Source organism: Magallana gigas, chromosome 6, assembly GCF_963853765.1.
Source record: "Magallana gigas chromosome 6, xbMagGiga1.1, whole genome shotgun sequence".
In the NCBI taxonomy this organism is placed as follows: domain Eukaryota; kingdom Metazoa; phylum Mollusca; class Bivalvia; order Ostreida; family Ostreidae; genus Magallana; species Magallana gigas.
This window is the reverse complement of record NC_088858.1, coordinates 3,827,951-3,851,435: the sequence shown is the minus strand read 5'-3', so window position 1 is coordinate 3,851,435 and position 23,485 is coordinate 3,827,951. Positions and strand designations below refer to the sequence as shown.

At 32.8% G+C, this 23,485-nt stretch overlaps 2 protein-coding genes across 4 annotated transcripts; one reads left to right on the top strand and one right to left on the bottom strand.

Moving 5' to 3' along the window:
* Positions 1-1,662: 1,662 nt before the first annotated feature.
* LOC117689062 (transmembrane protein 179B) lies at positions 1,663-23,190 on the top strand. 3 transcript variants are annotated; one of them, XM_034468737.2, is made up of 6 exons: positions 1,666-1,827; positions 2,138-2,224; positions 20,548-20,750; positions 20,990-21,133; positions 21,458-21,551; positions 22,209-23,190. In XM_034468737.2, the coding sequence occupies exons 3-6, from the start codon at positions 20,626-20,628 to the stop codon at positions 22,317-22,319; spliced, it is 474 nt and encodes a 157-aa protein (XP_034324628.2). In that variant the 5' UTR covers positions 1,666-1,827; positions 2,138-2,224; positions 20,548-20,625; the 3' UTR covers positions 22,320-23,190. The 3 variants fall into 3 exon arrangements, with proteins under 3 accessions (XP_034324626.2, XP_034324628.2, XP_034324625.2); XM_034468735.2 differs by lacking the exon at positions 2,138-2,224 and having other exon boundaries at positions 1,663-1,827; XM_034468734.2 differs by lacking the exons at positions 1,666-1,827; positions 2,138-2,224 and adding an exon at positions 12,223-12,427.
* LOC136276459 (uncharacterized) lies at positions 15,342-19,592 on the bottom strand. The gene has a single exon (XM_066088479.1). The coding sequence runs from the start codon at positions 19,432-19,434 to the stop codon at positions 17,341-17,343; it is 2,094 nt and encodes a 697-aa protein (XP_065944551.1). The 5' UTR covers positions 19,435-19,592; the 3' UTR covers positions 15,342-17,340.
* Positions 23,191-23,485: the final 295 nt, after the last annotated feature.

Below are 23,485 nucleotides of genomic sequence, written 5' to 3'. Positions count from 1 at the left end.
AATGTACTTTTCTTGTTATCATATTTTTTTTCATTATTAACTTTTTAACATGTGATAGGCTTGTAATATATTCTATAGGTTCTGTGTGACATGTACAAAAAAAATCTTGAGAGAGTGATAGCCAAATTTTGCGGGAATTACCTTTGCTTTGTTTCTTGAATTCAAATGAATTTTTCTTTATGAATGTTGTGTAATTATGAAATAATAACCCTTTTGTTATGATTAAATAAATAAAATCATATGTATTATAAATATAATGATCATCTGCGCATTGAAATCAAAACATGAGGAGTGAGATACCTTAAAAAGGTGATACATGATTGTAAACGTACATATGTATAATGTATCGCTAAGTCGCAAGTTTATAAATGCTTTTCTGAGGGCTCGTTTATGTACCCATGGTGAGAGATATAGTTAACTAATGTCGTCTTTCTTATATCTGCATTCAATCGAAGTTTTTATAGCATCGACTGGCTAGAATCTGTTGTTAAAGAAACTCTCATAAATCAGTTTTTACAAGATTGGTTTAGAAATGTAGAAAATTCACCCAAATGTTTGAATTACAGAATCAAGAAAAGTTTTGGTCAAGAAATATATCTTAAGAAACTTCCAAACGATTTAAGAGTCATTTTTACAAAACGAAGAACCTGTAATTATAAATCATAAAGATGTTTTATAATTTGTTCTTAACAATGCTTAATGTAATAAAAACATAATGGGTAACGAATGCTACTGAATGTTGGGCATTTTCGCCCGCAATAAATTGATAAAAAATACTCAACAAATGTTACCATTTTTAAATTTGGGAATCTTATGAATATTATACATATTGATTCATTGGAGGAAAATGGCCATATTTGTGTATAAAATATTAGCTCGATTTATTTAAAATCCACTATTTCTAATCTGATCTTGCCTTTGTACATTTGTAAATATATTTGTTTTTGTTCTTCGTGTACCATTGACATGGTTTTTGAGAGAAATAAACATTCATTCTTTGAAGGCAATTGTGCTTTTTTAGAGATACACCAAAGCGTCAAGAAAATTGAGTTTACAGATTTGTATATTTCGTAATATGGGGATTTTTTTTCTAACATTTTCACGGTATGATATAAGGGTGAGCTTGAGAGGTTTGCAACAACAAATACTTGTAATAATGACACGTTATCATCCGGGGGGGGGGGGGCTTTGCAGGAGGGCTACTCGGCGGTTACTCAAAACAAACAATTGTAATTATGCAGCGAATGGAGTTATTGTCGATGCTGAAATTGAAGTCAAATACATTAATCTGAAGATCACGTATCCTACCAGAAATTTGGCCCCACAATATGCCCTTCTTGAGGCGGTGTATGGCCTATCTAGACCCTTACAAAATTATAAAGTCTCTAATCATTGGCATCTGAACTCGATGACTTTATTGCATATTGCTGTGACGAGATTTCTCGAACGACATCCTTCCTCAGGAGCTCACCTGAGTTGGTTAATTACCTTTTTGTCAACATTCTGAAATTCTCCATTCCCGCCTAGCCAAGAACACAAATCTACCCGTATTTTACCCGTATTTTTTTTAATGTTGGCTAATTGGGAAGACACCCCTGAAGTGCACTAGACTAAGTCCCTGGGCTTTGAATTTTAATATCGTCTTTTATTAATCGGGTTCAAAATGTCCTGTATATATATAAGCGATGACTTGCTGAGAGGCATTTGCCGAGTGCTTGACTTGAAACGATGGATATTGTTTTCATTCATATGATTGTTAGCACGTTGTTATATTTCTGTATTTTTGTTTGTGGATTTGCAATTTCCATACCAGTAGGAGTCACAACAGTGAGTATTTACTATTTTTGCTACAGGTGCTCAGTGAGAGAAACCACGCCCACCCCAACCCCCAAAATACACTTATGAATTATTTTAAAAACGAATATATCTTAAAACACTTATAGATTGAATACATTTACATAGAAAAATGAAATCAATAAGACAGTAATTACTTCAATGGTCTACATTGTTAGCTGGGGGGAGGGGGGGGGGTCCTGATCATAATCATCTGCGTGTTCTTTTGTATATTTATTTTCTTTCCACGTGCTTTTGATGTATCAATGGTTTCTCTTGTTTTTCACCTGCATCTATACTTTAGGGCTTATCAAACTAAGATGTGTACCTGCTGAAAACCTATGTTACTAGACGCAGATGTTAAATTAACCAAAAGAATTAACCTAAAAAGGTACAGCAGTGATCCAACTTCAAACGAGATCATGTTATGCTCTGTATATTTCAGGTTTAAGGAATGTGGGGATTTCCAGAATGATTGTTTTCGTATCACAGGTTAATATTGAGCACAGGCTTTTTTAAGGATGTTAAAATAAAAAAAATTCTGGGACAAAGAATTATTTTTCTTTGGAACTTAAAGCGTCAGGCACGACGTACCACTAATTATGTGCATTTCTACCAACGTGTTGTTCATCTTATTGCCACCAATTTGTAAACGTATTTAAAACTATTAATATAGCCTTTATACTTTTGTGATTAGGCAGTAAAATATTGTAAGTGAATTGTATTGAAACAATTTCTGTCTGCTCTAAATGTAGCCCGACAAACGTTTATAGCTCGGGGTTTGTATACAGGTTAATGGTGAATGTGTTGGGTTTTTTTTTCAAGAACTAAATTATAATGGGCGTAAAAAAGAACAGCGTGTTTACTGGAGGGTGCAACGACATCACCTGTCATAGAGCCACGTGCTTTAACAGTTGATGTATGTTAAGAGGGCTGATTGTTCGTGGTCATTGACTTAATGATCTCCTATAAGTTAAAAAGCTTTCTATACGGATTCTGAAAAATAATCAAAATCTAAAACTAATATATATGAAATTTTTCAGTACTAGATAATAGTTTATTGCTAGTAAAATCATATCTAATAAATAATGGATGAGACAAAACCATTGGACATTGATGGTGACCTAACAACAAAACTTTATGATAAACGCCATGACTTCAATTTTTCTTTAGTCAACTTTCCTTACTTATGTAGCAATATACCTTCATCACCTGCATATGATGTTTTTGTCTTTCAATTAATTCGATACGCAAGGGCATGCTCTTCGTCTGAACAGTTTCTAAAGCGAGGCAAGCTACAGACAAACAAGTTGATAAATATGGACTATCAGCAGTCTCGTTTGAAGTCATCTTTTCGTTAGTTCTATGGTCGATACAACGACCTTGTCAGCAAATACTATCTTCTCCTGGGTCGCATGCTGAGTGGCGTTTTTCATACTAATTGTTAAACCATAATTAATCACCTAATTGTCTACGGACTTTTCCGGGGGGGGGGTTCCCGATTACGACAAAGAGCACACGGCGGGTGTGACCGATCAGCAGAGGATCCTCCTAGGCACCTGATCCTACATGTACCTCTATCTCTTTGGAGGTCCGTGTTGCTCTGCTTAGAATTTGTATTTCGTTTTATGGACTTTTGAGGTGGCTGACGGTTTGTTATTGTCATTATTTCATACATAAATTTTATCGTCAATATATACACACACTCTGAGCGTAATATTGCACATAAGTTGATGCTGAGATTTTATAAGAATGCTGCTTTTGCATCCGCTATAAAACTTAAAAACACCTCATTTTACATTCTATAGTGTGCTGAAAATACGTTAATATGTTCAAATTGGAAAATCCCTTTCTAAATCATTGTTGGGCACCCACCGCCCGTCTCGTAAACGCTTACCTTTTGGTTTTAATTGAATGCGAGATTGGTGGCCGGGGGATTTCCGACAATGATTTATAAATTATTATAAGTAAAAATCTACAGCTTTCATTTGCATAATCATTTCATGTATGACACAGGGAATATATTTTAAACGTAAAACAAAAACCATATTGTTGATAGGAGGGGTTGAAGGCTGACACATACTACATCAATGCAGATCACTATTTTTTTTTTCAAATTTAACATTTGTCTGCGGATGTTGTTAATGTGAAACAATAAAAGCAAAATAATTCAAAAGATTTTCTTTAATCTCTAAGATTGGAGATTCGCCTCACAGAAGTTTCTACACTTTCACATAAGTCGGTAGGAACAGAAGCAAAACAGTTATGTATCAATTATAGTGCCACTGCCAACATACAAAAAAAATTCTAGTATGATTCTGTTATTAAAGAATTTGCGATCAATTGTTAAAATTATTCAATGTATCAAAACTCATGTAATCAAAGGATTCGAAGAGTTTGAGAAAATTTGATTTCATGGAAAAATCTTATTCTTAATGCCTTTAATGAAACAACCTTAAACTATATACCTATACAAATGAAATACTTATGATTATATGACCGCAACGCATTTTGTTCTTTTATGCAAATTAACAATGAAAATTAACATGGTGGTTGTACTTTTTTAGTTGTTCTACGTACACAAAATTTATATGACTAGACTCTCAGTCAGCCATTACACAACTAAACTTTCACCACATTTTTATGTTACAACTTGACAGATTTTTGTAGACAGTTACAAACCTAACTAGAACTTTTTTTGTCTTCAACAAAAAGTAAGGGCTTTTCGACATCCCTTTTCCCTTTTTTGATTGTAAATGTCAGGTAAAATCTTATCTATTTTTTATTTAAAAACTCTTAACCCCCTTGGTATAATCAGTTGCCTATTAGAAATATAACCTTATAAATAATGCAATGTCAAAAAAAGTGAACTTCAGCACTTTAAAAGTAAATATACTTTTAATTTCTAAAAGAATATTTCCAAAAAATCATAAAAAAGTAAGCATTCCTTTCTCAAATAGAAACGTGGTATGCCTAGAGTATTAATGTTCTACGTTCATTGAGCAAACCGAGATAACTCTTTCTAAATCACTTTTTCAACTTTTAAAAAGTTGCAATATTCACACCCTTAATACTCCTATAAGAAGTCAAAAAATGGCCCTACGAACCATAATTTTTAAATTGTACTCTTTACTCAAAACTTAAAACCGAAAAGATTTTAAAAGTCGGATGAAAAATAAAAAAGATACAACTAAAGGGTTTTTTTTAGCTTTGACCCTTCTAGATCCCTTATCTTTCAATATTTTTATCTCAAAATATTTTCAAGTCTGCAAATTAGGTCCCTTAATATAAATATTAAATATGGAAATATTTACTTGAAAACTGTTTGAGAAAAAGTGGCACGTATGAATTCAGTTTAACATTAAAACACCCATAGACGATTTTCTATCAACTTATAAAACCGGAAGTTCTCAATGGTTTCAAACGAAACTTTAAATATATGATTATTATGACAGTTTTAACATTTTCCATTCCTCATTTAAAAAATTTAGTGGTTATTTCAATTTTCAGGTTTTTCATCCCCCCTTTTTTCATAGTTTGAAGTCTAATATCTCAAAAACAGCAAGAGATACAAAAAAGTTGTCGCTTACGATTTTGTATATCATACTATGAAGTATCTAGATCCAAAATTTCTTAGTTAATACTCAAAAAATAAAATAGATACAAAGGTCCTTTTAATATTTTGTTTTTTGCATGTGTAAACCGGAAGTATATAGACCGGAAGTCCAAAAAAAAGGACATACGGGAGAACTAAACAATTGCTAAAAGAAGCTTACATTAAATTTTGATTTTTATATTCTGTTTTCAAAAAATCCATGACGAAACTTTGTCGAGAAGAATAATAATAATAAAACAGAACGAAAACAATAGGTCTTTTCGACCGAAAGTCGAAAAGCCCTAATAAGTGTTCGGATTGACGAGGTTGTTTTTTTTATCTTTGTAAGAAAGACATGCAATGAAAAGACATTGCCATCTTTTTTTTTTTCTTTTTTTTTTTTTTTGGTTATTTAAATACAACTTTCACAAAAGAAAGAGCAGATACAAGTGATATAATACATATAACACTTACTGGTAAAATAAATTTTGTTAATACATTTCTCTAATATAATATGATTATACAGATGTATTTACACAAATGTACATTAGCAGCAATATAATTTTAGTTAACATTGCCATCATGATTTAACCACTTGCCGTCTACAAAGATCTATACGGCAATCATGTGACGTGTGTTATTCAATGACAGACCGTCATTTCTGACCAAGGCAAAACAAAACGGTAACGTGTCGCTTTCTATGGATTTAACAATAGAACATAATACCGTAGCCAGTCAAAACATAGAAAGGAAAGGAATATAATAGTTTAATGTGGTAATGGACATTTCCAAGGAATATAATAGTTTAATGTGGTAATGGACATTTCCAAGGAATATAATAGTTTAATGTGGTAATGGACATTTCCAAGGAATATAATAGTTTAATGTGGTAATGGACATTTCCAAGGAATATAATAGTTTAATGTGGTAATGGACATTTCCAAGGAATATAATAGTTTAATGTGGTAATGGACATTTCCATGTTGTGATGTATTGTTTATTGAAATAAACAATAAAACCAAGTGTAATTATGTAAGTATTTTCTTTCCCAGTATTGTCACCTAACAGCTTACCACAGTGGGTTAGAGTGTTTACTTCTAACCAGTACGATATGAGTTCGAATCCCGCTGTCGGTTTTACAACTTCTACCTCTCCAAACATTTTTAAAAGCTAATTTTGGGATAAATGTTGTAAAATTTGAAAATTCTAAAACGGTGTAAGTATTTCAATCATAATGTATATTAATCAACATTAATATCGACAGATGTCCCGTACCACCTTAAATGAAATTTTAAAAGAGGACTGTCATTTGATTATCAAATGAGGGTTTTTAACAAATTAATGATTTAAAATCCTTCTTTGGACAGAAAACCTGTTTCAAAGATACCGATAACAAATGTTTGAGTCTTTGCTTGAAAGGTTTGCAAGTTTAAAAAAATACGGATACCCAAAGTCGAAAGGGGGCGAGTAGAATGTACACACGCGATGGTTGTCTTTAAAACTTTATTTCGATGAAGGAAATGATTCAGTCAATGTTGGTTGGTCTTGTTAAAGAAGAACTGGTTATTTTCAAATGTTGGAAAAAAAATGAAAATATATAACCTACATGTCTTCTTTTATAGCATAAAATCCGACAGTGACTTGAGCTTGCCCCTTCCAGAAATAAAGTTTTGGAGTCGTACTAGAAGGGTTTAAGGGTTTTTTTTGTCCTGCGTCACCTTGAAAATAGTATTCAGAATGAATGGAAATCAACATCATTCGGTCGAAAAGAAATGGCTATTCCGACTCGTAACCCCATTCAGAACCAAGTGGTCCTCCTCTTAGTTGCGTTGAGACACTTAGTAACAAGATACAGAGTTTTTACTGTGAATTATTTTCACCGTACTATTAGACAATATTTTATCCATTGGGGTGGAGATGTCTTGTATTTTCAAATGTTCAGAAATATATTACAAATTATATATTTGCGTCTATTTTGAACTGCCGGTCAATAGACTGCGATCTATTAGACCGCCGGTCAATAGACTTCGATCTATTGGACCGCCGGTCAATAGACTGCGATCTATTGGACCGGCAACGTATTTCAGACGCGGGTATGTTAATGTTACATCCTTTCGATAGTTCTCAGGGAATGTATATTCCTTTACATTGACGCTGTTTTTAGTGCTTGGTGAAACCAAATACAATGTTATCAAAATGGAGTATCAAATAATCAACAGTTTTAAAGCCTCATATAAGGTAAAAGACTATTTAAAATCTAATGGGTTGAAAACCACCTTCTTTGTGTAAACTAATATTAAATTGAGATGCTGTAATGCATGCAACTGGTTTTGTGCATGTAAAAGAGGGAAAAAAATCTTAGTATATTGCATAATGGCACGAAAACCACCTACAATATGCAAATTGTAATCCCCGAAAACTAAAAAAGGAATTAGGTAATAAAACAATTATTTAATGCTTGAACAGTCAATAGACCAGAATTTTTTCCCTTGGTGCAGGGAACAGCTCAGTATGATCTATTGCCCGAGGCCAACGCTCAGTATGATCTATTGCCCGAGGCCGTTGGCCTCGGGCAATAGATCATACTGAGCTGTTCCCTGCACCTCGGGAAAAATATTCTGGTCTATTGACTGCTCAAGCATTAAATAATTGTATATTACCCTATGCAACCTAAAGACAGGCCCCGAGGTTATAAAACTTTTTTGAGTACGATCTCGTACTCCAAATCGTACTCCGTGCTCCAAATCGTACTCCTACTCAAGATATCGAGGTTATAAAACTTTTTCATACTCCTACTCGTACTCCGGCTGAGTACAAAAATGCGATTTTCTGAGTAAGCTTTGAAGCTTTCTCAAAGTCGTACTCAAGACATTTAATCTAAATAAAATGCAGTGCAAACATATAATATTGTTCATACTGTAACATTGCTGTATTATACGCTCTAATTTAATCATATTTACATGTATATGAATTAAAATGGAAAGTTTTTACCATTTTATTAATGACATATCTAGATATAAAGGAGGTGAATTTAAGAGTAAGGGCGAACTGCAACCAAGATTATCAAAATAACCTTTAGATAGTTTGCTTCATTAATTAATGTACATATACATGTATAACTACGTACAAAATACTACCGTTGAATAGCTCGACTTTTTTAAGAATTCTGTTTTTTGTCAAATACGACCCATACACCCCATCATTTAAAACAAAGAAATCAATGTACATGTATCGTTATTAATCAATTATTAGGCACCCGGCGTCCCCCCCCCCCCCCCCCCCCACAGCCCTAAAAAAATTGTCCAAATAAAGTTAAAAAACCATACTCCTTCTGGCAAAGAAAATGTACAACTTGCAAGTCTTGATTATCTTTTTTTTAACTTGGGGGATTTCTCTACATTAGACTGTTTCAATGGTGCAATATGAAGAAAACGCGTGTGTTCAATGGTGTAACTAAAAAAAACCCAGGAAAAAACATTTTGGTTACGCTGTCCTTGGGTTCAAATATGACCAGTCACCCATATACCCACCTTTAAGTAATTGGTTATACTAACTAGTGTTTTAACGACTCTTCCATTGTTATTATAATATAAGCTGGTATATGTAGTTACATGTATCTTTTATTAAAACTTCATTAATTTACATTGTCCCATTGAACTTGGTTTTTAAACTGATTAATTTACAGTCATTCGAAAGAAAAAAAATAAAAGGATATGTTTCTTGGATTTCTACAAGACAGAGGAATTTGATGACTGTAGGTCTTAAATCTACAAACCTTTAAAAATTATAAACAATTTTATTACTTTAAGTATACCGGTAATCACGAGAAGAAATATCTCAAACGTCTATTTAAAGACTTCCTTTTTACCCTACAAAATCTCTAGAATCCTGGAGCTTCCGGGGCCGGCTTTGCCCCCTGAGTCATCAACAGGACTTTGCCCTGGACCATCTGGAGGCCACAAAGCGGCCTCTCCAGACTCCCTGTCTTATACTGACGTCCCCTCAAACTTCACATTCTGGATCTACCACTGGAACTAAATATTTTTAAGAGGAGTTGGTGTTGGTGTGTGTGAGTGGGGGGAGGGGGCGGTGGTTTATCTATACGATTGTTGTTGGGTTTTTTTTATTTTCATAAAACAGTTACTGTCTGCATGTGGAAAATATTGGCTTATAAATCGCCTTTCCTCTGTAGTGTCAAAAACGCTGTGAAATTTAGAGTAATTTTGAACAAGGTTCATTTCTTTTTATCTCGAAATATCGATAATAAAAACCTATTTTGAAAGTTAACAAAAAGCAATCTTACTTGGAAATGTAGAAAGTAATCAAGAATCAGCAGTAAGCAATTAAAACGCATGTTAAAGGGCGTTAGATGTACACATAAAGATAATATTTCGAATTTTTAAGTTTTGTATTGGCAATATTTTTAAAATTATGACGTACATATTTGGCTTCCTAGGTGACCATATACTACATGTAGCTGCAGAGATCTAGATGTGTTCTTTGTCTAATATAGACCGCAACTTCTTTTTAATTTTACTGCGGGAAGGTAGAGTATCCATTCCGAACCATCTACCAGTAATTGATTTTTATTTTCCAAATATTAAAGAAATTTTACCATGGAACATCACCTATCTTACGATCTTTATTATTTATTTCGAATTAAAACATCGAGAGCATAGACATGTCTAAGTATACGTAAGGTGAAATGCATTGTTTGGTTTAACATTTGATTATAAACGCTCGAATATAAGGATGGTGGGTCCCGCTGACCCCATAGTCTTAAGTATTATATTAGTATCTTTCTACAAATAAAATTTGGTGTTATGACATCAAATTTTATTCTTAAATACACAGTTATGGAAAACATTAAGTATGATCGACGTATATATTCTGCTTGAGAATTCGGGTAATTTAAAGTTAATTAAAAGCTTGTTTATGTAAAAAAAAAAAAAAAAAAAAAAAAGATAACACTTAAATTAATCATAACCCGCATGATAAAAGCTAGAATTTATGAGAGAGAGAGAGAGAGAGAGAGAGAGAGAGAGAGAGAGAGAGAGAGAGAGAGAGAGAGAGAGATATTTGAAGGGGATTATTGTTATTCTATGCAATCGATTGAAAACACATGTACTACTTAAAATAGCTTCTTCGCATTTTAATGTGAGCTATTTTTTTTCTATATAGCTTAGCTGTGGGAATATTCATCTCTTAAATTGTTTAATTTTATTAGCAAGTAACTATTTAGATAATTCATATAGCTATTCCTTTTTTATCTAAAGTAACCAAATATCTATGTCAAATGCATCAAAATTAACACATGTATTTCGAATTTTAAAGATGAATAGGAAAAGGCTTGCTCAAAAATATCAATGGACGTTACTTAAGATTAAAAATGACACAGTATGTATATATAAATTCTAAACACACATTTTCAAGCCTTGACTAAGTGAGAAAAACTTGAACCATAAATAAAACCCCACAAAAAGGGGTACAGCAACTTTAGTACACAATTTCCTTGAACACGTTGTTTCGGTTTAACGTGGTCCTCAAATTGGAAATTTCAAAAATATTTCAATTAGTGAATTTTCTTAAACTCTCGTGCACATTCCCAAAAATATTAAAATGAGAAACTTTACGTGTGTCCTTGGCCTTTGGCATATGTTCATTGATGCAATTCCAACACCCACCCCCACCCCACCCCTTCAAGATATTAGATGTTTTTTTCTCACAAGAATTTTAAAAGGCAAATATAGTACTAAGTATGTTGCAATTAAATTGGAATACCCATATAATTTCCTTAGTGTATACTATATGAGTGTAAAAATAAACGGATCTTCTCAGTATTTTTGTGATTTTCCCAAGTATATGTTTCTATTTTTGAATTAAACTCTTCCCTGTTTTTCCTAATACAGGAACTGCTCACTAAATATCTTAAGAGATATCCACTTGGGGCAGTGACTTACCAGTTTTGTGTTGGCGTCGGTTATGACCTTTTCCTGGCATGTAAAATATCAAAATAGTTAAAAAGCCAGGAAAATTTAAGATATATCGAACTAAATTCTATGTTGAAATACTCTAGATCTCTTCATATCCGTGTAAATTCTTACTTCTTTTTTTATATTCATATCGTTCCTTACAACATAATTATACTTAATCATCACATATCTGAGTCTCATGAGAGAGAGAGAGAGAGAGAGAGAGAGAGAGAGAGAGAGAGAGAGAGAGATTTGACAAAAACACAATTTGTTGATAATTTTACCAATTACACTGGATTAATCGTCTTTGTTGCTCAAAAATTCATAAGTTATAGATGCAGACACACCCCCATGCTTGCAGATGAAGAAGGTAATATGTACATGTAAAAAATGTGTTACATTTTGTTGATAAATAATTAATCTGAATACATGTACAGTTTGCCTACATGCCAGGACTATTTACATGAATTACCGTTCTCTGTCTTTCTCCAGAGACGTAAAATTTCATCGATCGGCTTTTGGAGCATACTCCAAATGATACTCAGCAGAAAACTTACTCCAAAACTTTTATAACCTTGGTTTTAAGAGTCGTACTCAGTGGAGTACATACTCGGAGTACGGAGTACGAGTTGGAGTACGAGTATGGAAAAAGTTTTATAACCTCGGGGCCAGGAACCAAATCACCCTTATTGGTATAAAAAAACATATCTCCTAGCCTCCTGAATTTGTTTCAAGCTCATAATACTAAGCATAATGCTTGAATTAACACCCCAAAAAAATGTGCACCTAAGAAAATACCCTAATAAAAAGGGAAGAGGTGAATTTTATTTCCTGTCGCTCGTGAACGTTCAGGGAAATACTGGTGTGGTACCTGCATGCGGTATTTGTATTGTTTAGAGGCATTTTGCCGAGTGCTTGACTTGGAACGATGAATGTTGAGTGCGTTCAGTTGATTGTTAGCACGTTATTATATTTCTTTATTTTTGTTTGTGGATTTGCTATTTCCATTCCATTAGGAGTCATAACTGTGAGTTGAAGCCATGTTTTGAAATGCATGTTTTTTTATTCATTGTAAAGTAATTTGTTAACGTATTTTTTTAATCAATCGGTTTTGCTTTCAAAGAATAGTATACAAATTGTTTCCCCAAATGGCAGACTGTTTTTAGGTTGTAGGGCCATTTACATAAAATAAAAAACATTCTCAAAACGTTGTAAAAAAATTATTTCATTTGAATGGCTGCTTTCAGAAACATTCTCTTAAAATATTTGTAAAATATTTTTAAAACATTTATTTTTAAACTTGTCAAAGAATACTAGTATTATAATAACATTATAATCAATCATGATAAAAATATTTCTAAAACATGTATTGAAAATGTTGTATTTATTATTTTCATAACAATGAAAATGTAAATATTTTTCTTAAATCGCTTTCATTTGTATTTGTATTTCTGTGGATCTTCAAAAATCGGCTAATCATACAGAATTAAATGTTATAAGGCAGCATAAATAAACATTGCCTAAACGTTTTTTATGGTCTGAAAGATTATTTTGTGAAATAATGTTACGAAGTTGAACGAAAATTATTTTGAATTCATATTTTACTTTCATTTTTTAAAACATCTTAATTACGTTATTATTTATACTGCAGAGTAGATTTCTGTATTTCTCAATTTATCAAAGAACAATAAAAATGCACTTTAAGCAACCATCTGTGTCAATATTAAGTTTAAATGCCCTCTAAGTGTGTTTATTGAGAGTTCATCGAATGTCAACGCGGGGTTTGAGCAGCCGACCCTAACTATGGAGTTTCTGCGCAATTTGTTATCTATTTGGGTCAAAAACTCGGAAAAACCTGCGCCATTAATAATTGAAAAAGGAAATATACGGCGAGTTTAAATGCAAATGATAGCGCTATATTGTTCTTTGATAGTTTTTTTTGTCTATCGAGAAAAATGTCCAGCAGATAGTGGTTACCATTTCTGGTGTATTTTAAAATTACTAAAATTGGTTTGCATGAGAGTTGACTAATGGGCATTATCAGACATTTCAGAATAAAACATGTCAAACTTACATATGACACTCAATAGAAGAGCCAGCGACGATCTCAAATTTCCTTGAACAATTGGACTACAGAACTTGATCAAATGTACTTAGTATGCCCGTAACTTACTTTAGCCCCTAACTCAAAATTAGATGATTTCAGTAATATGGAATGCAATTAACATCCTGGTTTTGTCAAAAGGTTAATATTGAGCACAGTTACGTTGGCACGGATACTATTCCACTTTCTTTTTTTAAACTTTATGTTGGCACACCTTTCCTGTTCATAATTTCAAAATTTTAACTAACTTGTCTCTATGTACTAGATGTATGTTTGTTTGAAAATGAATAAAGTTTTCGTCTGCATGACACACAACTGTTTTGTTCTATTTGTCATATTAACATAGGTAATGGTTTCCCTATCAATATTTTTCTATAACATGAAAATTGACAATATAACAAATGACAGTTTTCTTATATACTAGTAGTTTATACAAGTTGGCAAAACATATATGTATGAATTCAAAGTTGATCAGATTAACAACTGTTCGATGTTTACCCGTGGGTATCCGACGTGGGGAAACCATTATATATGTTTATATGACAAAGAAAACAAAAAAAGTTATGTGTCATGCAGACGAAAAGATTTCATTATCATGACAATCCATGTATAGACTATTTTTTTAAAAAGGCAAAAAAAAATTACCGGAGTTAATTTATAAAAAGGTTTTAACACCAGTATTAATTATATCTTTGTTTTGAACCTGTTCGTTTCGTCTGGTGTTGAAGCATTGAATCAGACTGGATATGGAATAAACCATGGTCATTAACTACAACAGTGGCAGGGATAAGATCTTAACGAAATGAAAGAAGGCCGTGTTCACTCAATAGCTGAAGCCCAGTTTCCTTAAAACTTCGAGTCCTGAAAGATATGCACGTTAATTCTTATTTTCATGATTATATTGATCGCTATATGAATATCTATGCTTGAAGAAAGGTCAGTGAGGTTTAACACATCAATATTTAAGTTATTCCTTTTTACATGAAAATAATATTTCTCTACCTAGATAGTACGCCATTCTTATCTAACGTTTAATATATATATATATATATATATATATATATATATATATATATATATATATATATATATATATATATATATATATACACATTCCAAATATTTTTTGCATGTAAAGTGTGTGAAAAGATACTGCAGTTATAAGACTGTAACACACACAGGGTTCTCAAAGGTTAGAATGACTAGTTTTATTATGACGTCACAAACGTTGAACGCTGTAAAATGCAACGTCACAAGCGAGAATCAAAGTTCACGCTTGTGGCTGTTACAGTGGCTCTTCCATTAATTTGAACTTACCCTTAGGATAAAACACAAAGAACAAGATAGGGTAAGGGCCATTTTTGGCCCCCTCAGCAAATATGTTTATTTTATTACCATGCATAGTATTGACCTCAGTACTCAACATGGTAGGATTTTTTTCTTGGTAACCCTTCTGTATAGTTGCCTAGCAACGAAACAAACGTCACCATAGTTTCGGTCTAAATTTAAAAATAACCTCTTTGTTCGATTACAAACATTTAAGTTAACATCATTTTGATGAGCATTTAATTGAATTACCAACATGAATTAATGCATTAAATGCATAAAATTTTTAACCAGCGTTTCCATGGCAACCATGAATTTCCTTAGTAACCAATTAAATAACTTCAATTTCAACCTCGATTTCACATGAAAAAGTAATTAATGTATTAAATGTATTAAAAAACTTTAAAAAACCTTTTCAATAAATAAATAATTTATTAATCATCCTTCTTTTCAAAACTTTTAAACTATCAATTACATCAACACCCCAAAATAAAAATGTAATTTAAATTCAGAAATTCATTCATTCAATGCATTTTCTCAGTAACCAGTTAAATATATTATATATTTTAGTCCAAATACAAACAGCATGTACAAGTTTAAAACTAACTAGTATTTAACATTGCAGCAATTTTTTTTCTTATAATATATTTATGTGTGTGTGTATTGAAATGTCCATGTTTCCTAGCTACATGTTCCAAAATATTTAAGTGTTCACAGAGAGATAATATAATGTACAAAATAATATCATTTATTATAATTTAAATCCAATGATTTGTACCTTTACTTGTACATGTAACAAAGATTTGTACATATCTCACTAAAGTGCTTACAAACATGGATGAAATACATGTAAAAATTAGTATCACCCATTATACTTCACATATTATAACTTTAGCAAGCACACATAACATGTACTTTTCATATTAAAGTAAATCGTGTTATTGTGACCAACAACATTGTGATTGTACATGTACACATGTTGTATACACATCAACTAATTCTTCACAACAGGCTACATATAAATTAAATAATCAACAGAATGTATCGTTCTATCAATAAAATTGATGGTACATTCATGTACATTAGCAAATACATATAACGATTACGTGTACATATGTGCACTGTAAACGAGAAATGAACATACATGTATAGGGCCAATCATGCAACCCATAAAAGATCAAATCAACTGTATGAGTTGGCTACAAAAATATTACCTTGATAACACAAAAGAAATTGCAACTTGTCAAAATATTGAATGTTTTTAGAAGTAAAATCATGTTCTTTTCCAAAAAATCATGCGTCTCTATTCAGACTAAAAATTAACTAATAATGTCAAGTGATGTCTTGTATAAAAAATTCTTGATATGACAATTACATTTCATTTCAACAGTATCTGCTACACATGCTAACAATACTGTGACAAATGAATTGAATTTTACAACATCTCTACAACATGTGTTAATTTTCAGTAAAGTTGTAATAGATTAATTTTAAGAAATCATGTTTTTATACATTATATACAATTACAGGTATATTACGATATACACTGTATTACAACTCTATATTTAACAAATTAAGTATGGCATTTCATGCTTTTGACAGATAGAAATGTATGACCTGCTATAATGATAAACCCAACTCTCTTTAGAATTATGAAATATTGTAATTATTTTAACAGCAAGCTCGGATTTTGCAGCAGGCCAAGTTTATGAGTATGTTTCAACTACGCCAGTGACTTGCGATGTTACGAGTGTGTTTCACCTGCGCCAGAGGATCGCATCCTGTTCTGCACAATCCCGTTATGCTCTGAATTTAAACTAATGAAAACAATCTTAACCCATAAACCCCACCAACACTTCATATAAATTACATATTTCTTAAAAAATTAGGCCTAATTATAATACAAATGAATATCTTTTTGTCCTTAAAATATGGAATATAACCTCAATCCTTATTGTAAATAATTTGATATCAGAATATTAAAAAAGGGAACTTCCAAACAAAATGTTTAAAAAAAATATAGCTACAATTTAAAAATATCTAAATGTAGATTTCAGAACATTTAGCACAGAAGAAAAACATTGTGTGAAGTTACATCTAGTATACTTGTAATAAAAAAAAGAGATGAACATTTCTGGCCAATCATACCGCCCACAAAGGAGATTAACAACATGAGTTGCCCAAAAATGTTATCTTTTTTTTTTTTCTAGATAGTAACATTTTACATGTATATGAATGTATACAATTGTAGATGGAGATTTAGAGATATATAACACTACATTAAATAAGAAATAGATGTAGGATGTTGCGCAGATTTAACTGGTATTCAATATGCATACACAAAAGTCAAGCCGATAATATACTTGTGTACTAATTTTTGACAAAGAATTCTTTTCAGCACAGTTAACAGTTGAAATCAGTAATTACCACAATAAGATTATCATGTTCAGGTATACAGTAAGATACATACATAAATGCAAATACTATAACCATGCAACATGTCTTCAACTTCACTCTTCGGGGATTTCCTCACTCTCACTTTCACTGTCCGTTTCTGGAAGGAGGCTGGCATCAGTCATAATACCGTGAAACTTCAAAGGATGAAGTTGAGTTCCTAGAAAGCGAAAGTATCCAAGATACCAGAGGACACTGGCTACATGGGCACAGCATCCCACAACACGTGCCCCTACTTTGCATGTGCAGTACCAGCCACTAATTTCGCCATCTAAAGTAAAATGGATGAACGCTGTGTGGCGGACACTGTTAGAATGTCTTGATCTCAGTTTTACTCTCAGTAGGTTTTCAACTGAATTGCACACAAACACTTCAAACTGGTCTTCTGTAAAATTATCCAAGACATAGTTTTTCGCCTCTTTTAACTGATATATTCCAAATGTAATTTCTCTCAGCTTTTCCATAGACAATATGGGAAATTCAGGCAAGGGAACTGCAGTATCACTGGTGTTCATATTAACTTTTTTGAAAACAGATCTTTTTCTTAGCAGTCCTTCCTCTTCAACCATTTTCTGAACATCATTTCCCTTCAGACTTCTCTCCAACATTTTCTTTGCTATTTCTTTAGAGGAAGAATCCATGTCTGCCAAGTGTGGACGGTAGCAGTTAAATAATGCGCAAACGATACGTAGAAAATCGCCAATGTATGGTATGTAATGGTTGGAAACTACTTTATCAAAGAATTTCCATTGTTTAATCCTTGCATTGACACTTTCAACTACCCATCTCACTTTTGTCACAAGTCTACTTGTATTAGCCTCTTCTGTGCTGTGCTGACTGTTGCCTTTTTGAAGATATTGTGGCATTTTTACTTCATATCCCTCCTCAATGAGATATCCAGACACATCCCTAAATCCTCGGTCTACTATGAAAATATCATTATCATTCAGCCAGGATTTCATTCCATCAGTATTAGTTTTCAGAATATGTTTTGTGATTAAGGCATCATTGTTTTTCGCATAGTAAGGTCCCAAAATGGACAAAATATAACCATCAGTTCCGACAATGACCATAGGTTTAACTAAGGGTCTATGTTTATGCAAGCTATATGACATCCTTTGGAAGGTATAGTTTGAGCTCTTCTGGATGCACACATAGGTGCCATCCAAGACAATAATTGCAGCATCATCATCATGACTTGAGAATAATTGTTTGGAAAGAGGCGTAGTATGCCTGGAAACAAAATCTTCATGTGATATATGTTGAAATCCAATGTGTAGGGGTACAAAATCTTTCATCAAACAATTCCTTCCACTGTGAATACATCTCTGAATCTGACCTTTGGAGAGAGAAAATATAACACCCAATAGATGGTTTGGCAAACCAGTTCTGAGCTTTGTCAGTAAAATGGCAACACAGGTGTTGATTGTCCGAACACTGCTGTTTCTCAAAGTTGATAAATGGGATACAATGTCTTCAAAGTTTTCTTTTGTAATTCCAGTTAAACTGTAACATACACTGTCTGATAATAGATGCACATTCTCAAAGTTTAAGCAACTGGAGAGGGCCAAAGTTTTTCTTACATTTTCCAATAAAGTTACAATATCAGTTCTGTTGAATGAAGTTTCTATATATTTGGATTTTAGTAGCTTCAGTGATTCCTTTGTAAATAATTTGTTAATCAAATGATTAACACAACAACGTGCTTTGCTGTTTATGAATATTCCTTTTTCGATAAATGATTGTGTTCTGGCATTTAGAGGTACAACAGGTGATTTTCTTCCTTTGCTGAGATATTCTTTGCAAATTACACAGTACTTATGAGAGGATGTAGTCGAGTGAACTTTTAATGTTATATTCTTGGGACTTTGCAAATGTTCTGCAGTTGAAGTTTCAATATTGACTAAAAAATTTGAGTCCTCCTCCTCTGATATAACACCTTCAATGAGGGACGCTTCTTTTTGTGTCTTTTCTGATTTAATCACAGTTTTACTGTACTGAGCTCTACACTTATTACAAATCACATCATCAATATGAATTTCTCTGTTGATTAATTTAGTCACATATCTTTTCAGCTCTTTTGTTTTGATAGGTCGCCTCTGCTTCAAATGTGTCCTACCACAAACAGCACATTTGTATGACTTGGGCATATCTGAAAAAGAGGTTAAGTTGTTTAAAAATCAATCAACTAATCATCAAATATAACAAAAAAATGAACTACCAGTATACACTGTATTACCGGTACATTTTTATTTTCACAATATTGCATTTGTTTATGTATGTACATTGTTGAATATATTTAGTATGTATACATGAATAGTCATGAAGTATCATTTATTACACAAACAAGTAGTAAGACTGGACATTCTCCTAAAACTTAAAACTTTTATACCTTTTCCATAAACAAAGTTCACGCTTGTGGCTGTTACAGTGGCTCTTCCATTAATTTGAACTTACCCTTAGGATAAAACAGAAATTTTGACGTAAAAATCACATTTGCAGACAAGGAAAGAAGTTTTAAAAATGTAAATATAAGCATTAAATCATTATTTTTTAAAGATATAGTCTCATAACTGCAGCGGTGTGTGCATACAAATTTTCATAACGCGCTAGCTATTGGGCCTTCTCATGCCACTTGGTGATTGTGCCAAACTGGAAATCAAAGGCTGATATGATCAGAACACTGTGTAATGATAACTATACAAATGAACCTGATATGGCCAAAAAATAATGATTCAATGCTTAAATATATATATAGAGAGAGAGAGAGAGAGAGAGAGAGAGAGAGAGAGAGAGAGAGAGAGAGAGAGTATCGATCAGACCCAACCTAACACCAGAGTAAACCCCAACTAAAGCACGGGTTTACTTTCTGGGTTTACTTTGGGTTTACTTTTTGAAAATTTGGGTCCACTTGGGGTTTACTTTGGGTTTACTCGAGAATTGCTTTTGGAGTCAACTATATACGCACTGAAGTGTGAAGCAGACTTGTATTTTATCTTATCATCCTACTGCCTGTGATTCCTGCCCCTTGTATATTCCGAATACACATGTAGCGTCTGCTTTCAGGGGTATACTTCTGATCGGGGTTTACTCTCTGTGTCCACTCTGGGTTTACTTGGGGTTTACTCTGGGTCCACTCTAGTAAACCCAGAAAGTAAACCCAGGGTTTAGTTGGGGTTTACTTTCTGTTAGGTTGGGTCTGATCGGTACTGTATATATGAATTTAAACGAACTATTTACATTCATGTCTGTATTCCAATTAGAACGGAGTAGCAGGATGCATTCTCTACGGAGAACTGGAATCCCAAAGTGCAACAAGATTCATACTGAATTTCAGCCCCATGTCAAACTGTGATTTCCCCATGTATTGTGGAGTGTTTGTCTGTATAATCTATGCTTTCGGAATGGGAGTCTACAATTCGTACACAATTTACAAATCAAAGAAGGACACTTCCAATTATAATCAGTGAGTCTATCTATCTTTCTATCTGTCTGTCTGTCTGTAAGTGCCAAAATAATTTTTTTTGGTTTAAAACAACGAAATTTTGATCCAACGAAAATATGTGACTCAATAGTATATATCTACATCATCTATTTATCTAATATAATCTATGTTCATGAGCATAACGTTACTTTCATTGTACTCACGGAACCTCCTCCTTGTGGTAGCTTATGACAAATTCCTGTAATTGTAATCGTTTACAGGCCCCAGATGTTGGTGATGGCGGTCCTTGCAGTAAACTCCCTGGCTACACTCCTCGTGTTTGTCTCCTCCTGCATTGTCAGTGCGGGGTTCAGAGAACTGTGTGACTCCCTGACTCAGGACAAGCCTTACCAGTACTTCCCAAGGTCTGTTGGATCTGTGAAGAAAAATTGTAATTATTGTTAAAGAAATTTGTAAAATGGTTGTCTGTTCTATATTGTCGGGGTATGGTTCAAATGGTACATACGTACTGTGGTTTTATCAATAGTCGTTGAATACCAATTTTCGTGGATTTTGTTCTTATGTTAATCCATCAAATAAAAGGTACGTTAAGTGCAATATCCTTAGGCGAAGTTACGTATCCTTGAAAATGTGATTTTTAACCCAATTAAAATTAATTAAAGTAGTTCGGACTGCAGTTATGTACAGCGATCAACAATGACACAGTTTCGAACTATTCTAATTCACAGCTGTGAAGAAGCCCAAAATCAGAAACTCGTGATAGTGGGAACTGACCATCAAGTTTCGGCAGGAACTTTTTACACCAATTTCAACGTAACACAGGTAAGTTCAACAACAAACTCCATTCTGACCAGCATTAAAAAATACTATGTTATTGTTTTATAATTTTTTATTACCTTGGGTGAACCAGGAAACTAAGGAAGCTGAAGTGTTTTTATAAAGTGACCAGAAATTTGAATCATTACCTTCCGTCTTCTTTGTCTTAAGTTTTAAGCACCAATTTTGACAATACCTATTGGTTTAACCCTTTGTTGTTATCTGGTAACAAAAAAAGATCAGCAGTAAAAGGAGTAAAAAGATTTTGTGTCCAACCAGTTTTAAGCTTATACATTTTTGCTCCTTTCATTCATAAATTCATAGATATACATTTATAATATATACATGTATTTCAAGGTTCATTTGGGGTTTAACTAAGATATCCTTATTCAAATTAACGTACTCCTTTTCCCAGTGTACGTGTCTATGGGCGATTAAACTTGTTCTCAGATTTCACTGATATATTGCTCTGTCTATATAAATATATTTACTGTTAAATAATCCATCTGTTGAGATGTAGACTTTACAATTTCATGAATTGTTTCATATACATCTTCTTGTGTACTTTGCGAAATATGTGAATATAATTTTAGATAATAAGTCAATATTTCACTGTATTTAATTAAAGCTACTGCTAATTATTGAAGTTCATTTCATTTGAAGGCAGCTTCTTGGATTTGTACTTTTCTGTGGTTGGCGTTAGTTATTTCTGGAGTTGTCCGGTTTAAACTCAGTCGACGTATGCAAACCCGGGGCGGGGCTCCATCAGCATAGATAACCAAGATCTCAACCGAAGGACAAACAGTATAAGGAGTCGCGTCACATCGACTGTCAATAACGTCATTGTGTGTTGCCACGTCACTTTCGCCGCACTTGTTTTAATTGTGCAATTTTTAGGTTTAGAACACATTTTTACAAGCAATATTATAAGTAAATGTAAAATATATTTTAAAACTTCTTCATATGAAATATTTGTGCAAGATATTACATGTATGAATATTTAATTCTATCATAGTAAAGAAACTTATTATTCATCTTTTATTCTTTGTCAAGTACTATACTACTGTACGTGTATTCTTAAAAAACAATCGTTTGTCTAACCTATCTAATTAGTTTAATCTAAAAGTTTTAGATTTACCTTTTAAACAGTCTTAATCAAAGTTTGTATTATTCATTGTTTAATTTTTTCGTCTTTATGAAAAAAATGAGGACCTAAGTTTTTAGTTTACTTAAAAAAAATGGAAAGTAATTTTTCCTGTTAACTTTATTTTTATGAAACGACTGAATCCCATGTCGGTTAAAGTTTGTTTGTCATTATAAATGTGGATTTTGTCTTACTCCCTTTATTTTCTTAAAGATATTCTTGACTTAATTACCATATGTCAATGATAAAATGTTGTTCAAAATTTCGTAAACTACTTGCTTTAGTTAGAATATTGAAAATGAATGACAAAATGAATGGGATTCCTTATTTTGGAACATTTGGAGATAACTTCGTCACCCAGGTGATCCAATGCTATTTGTTTTCGTCCGCCGTCACGCATCATTTCGTCATTAGACTTTTTTCACAATCACATATTTCACAAAACAATAACTTTTTTGTTGTTAAGAAAATTGACGGATACTTCACAAGGGTTGTATATTACTCGTGCAGGCACGTAGCATCGTTTTTGAAAGTGGGGGGGGGGGCAGACTCATCCAAAAGATCTTGACAAGCAAAAAAAAAAAAAAAATATTTTAAGTTTCCCAAAATCTTCAAAATCCTAATGCGCGGGGGGGGGGGGGGGCTGACGTACTATATAACTTCAATTTCACCTCTAATTTCCTTATTTTCTTATCATTTTTTTACATACTCCCAAAAAAGTGGGGGGGGGGGGCCAACTCCCTGATAATTCAATTTTTTATATGTAAATTTTAAAAAATTTGTTGCTGCGAAAAAA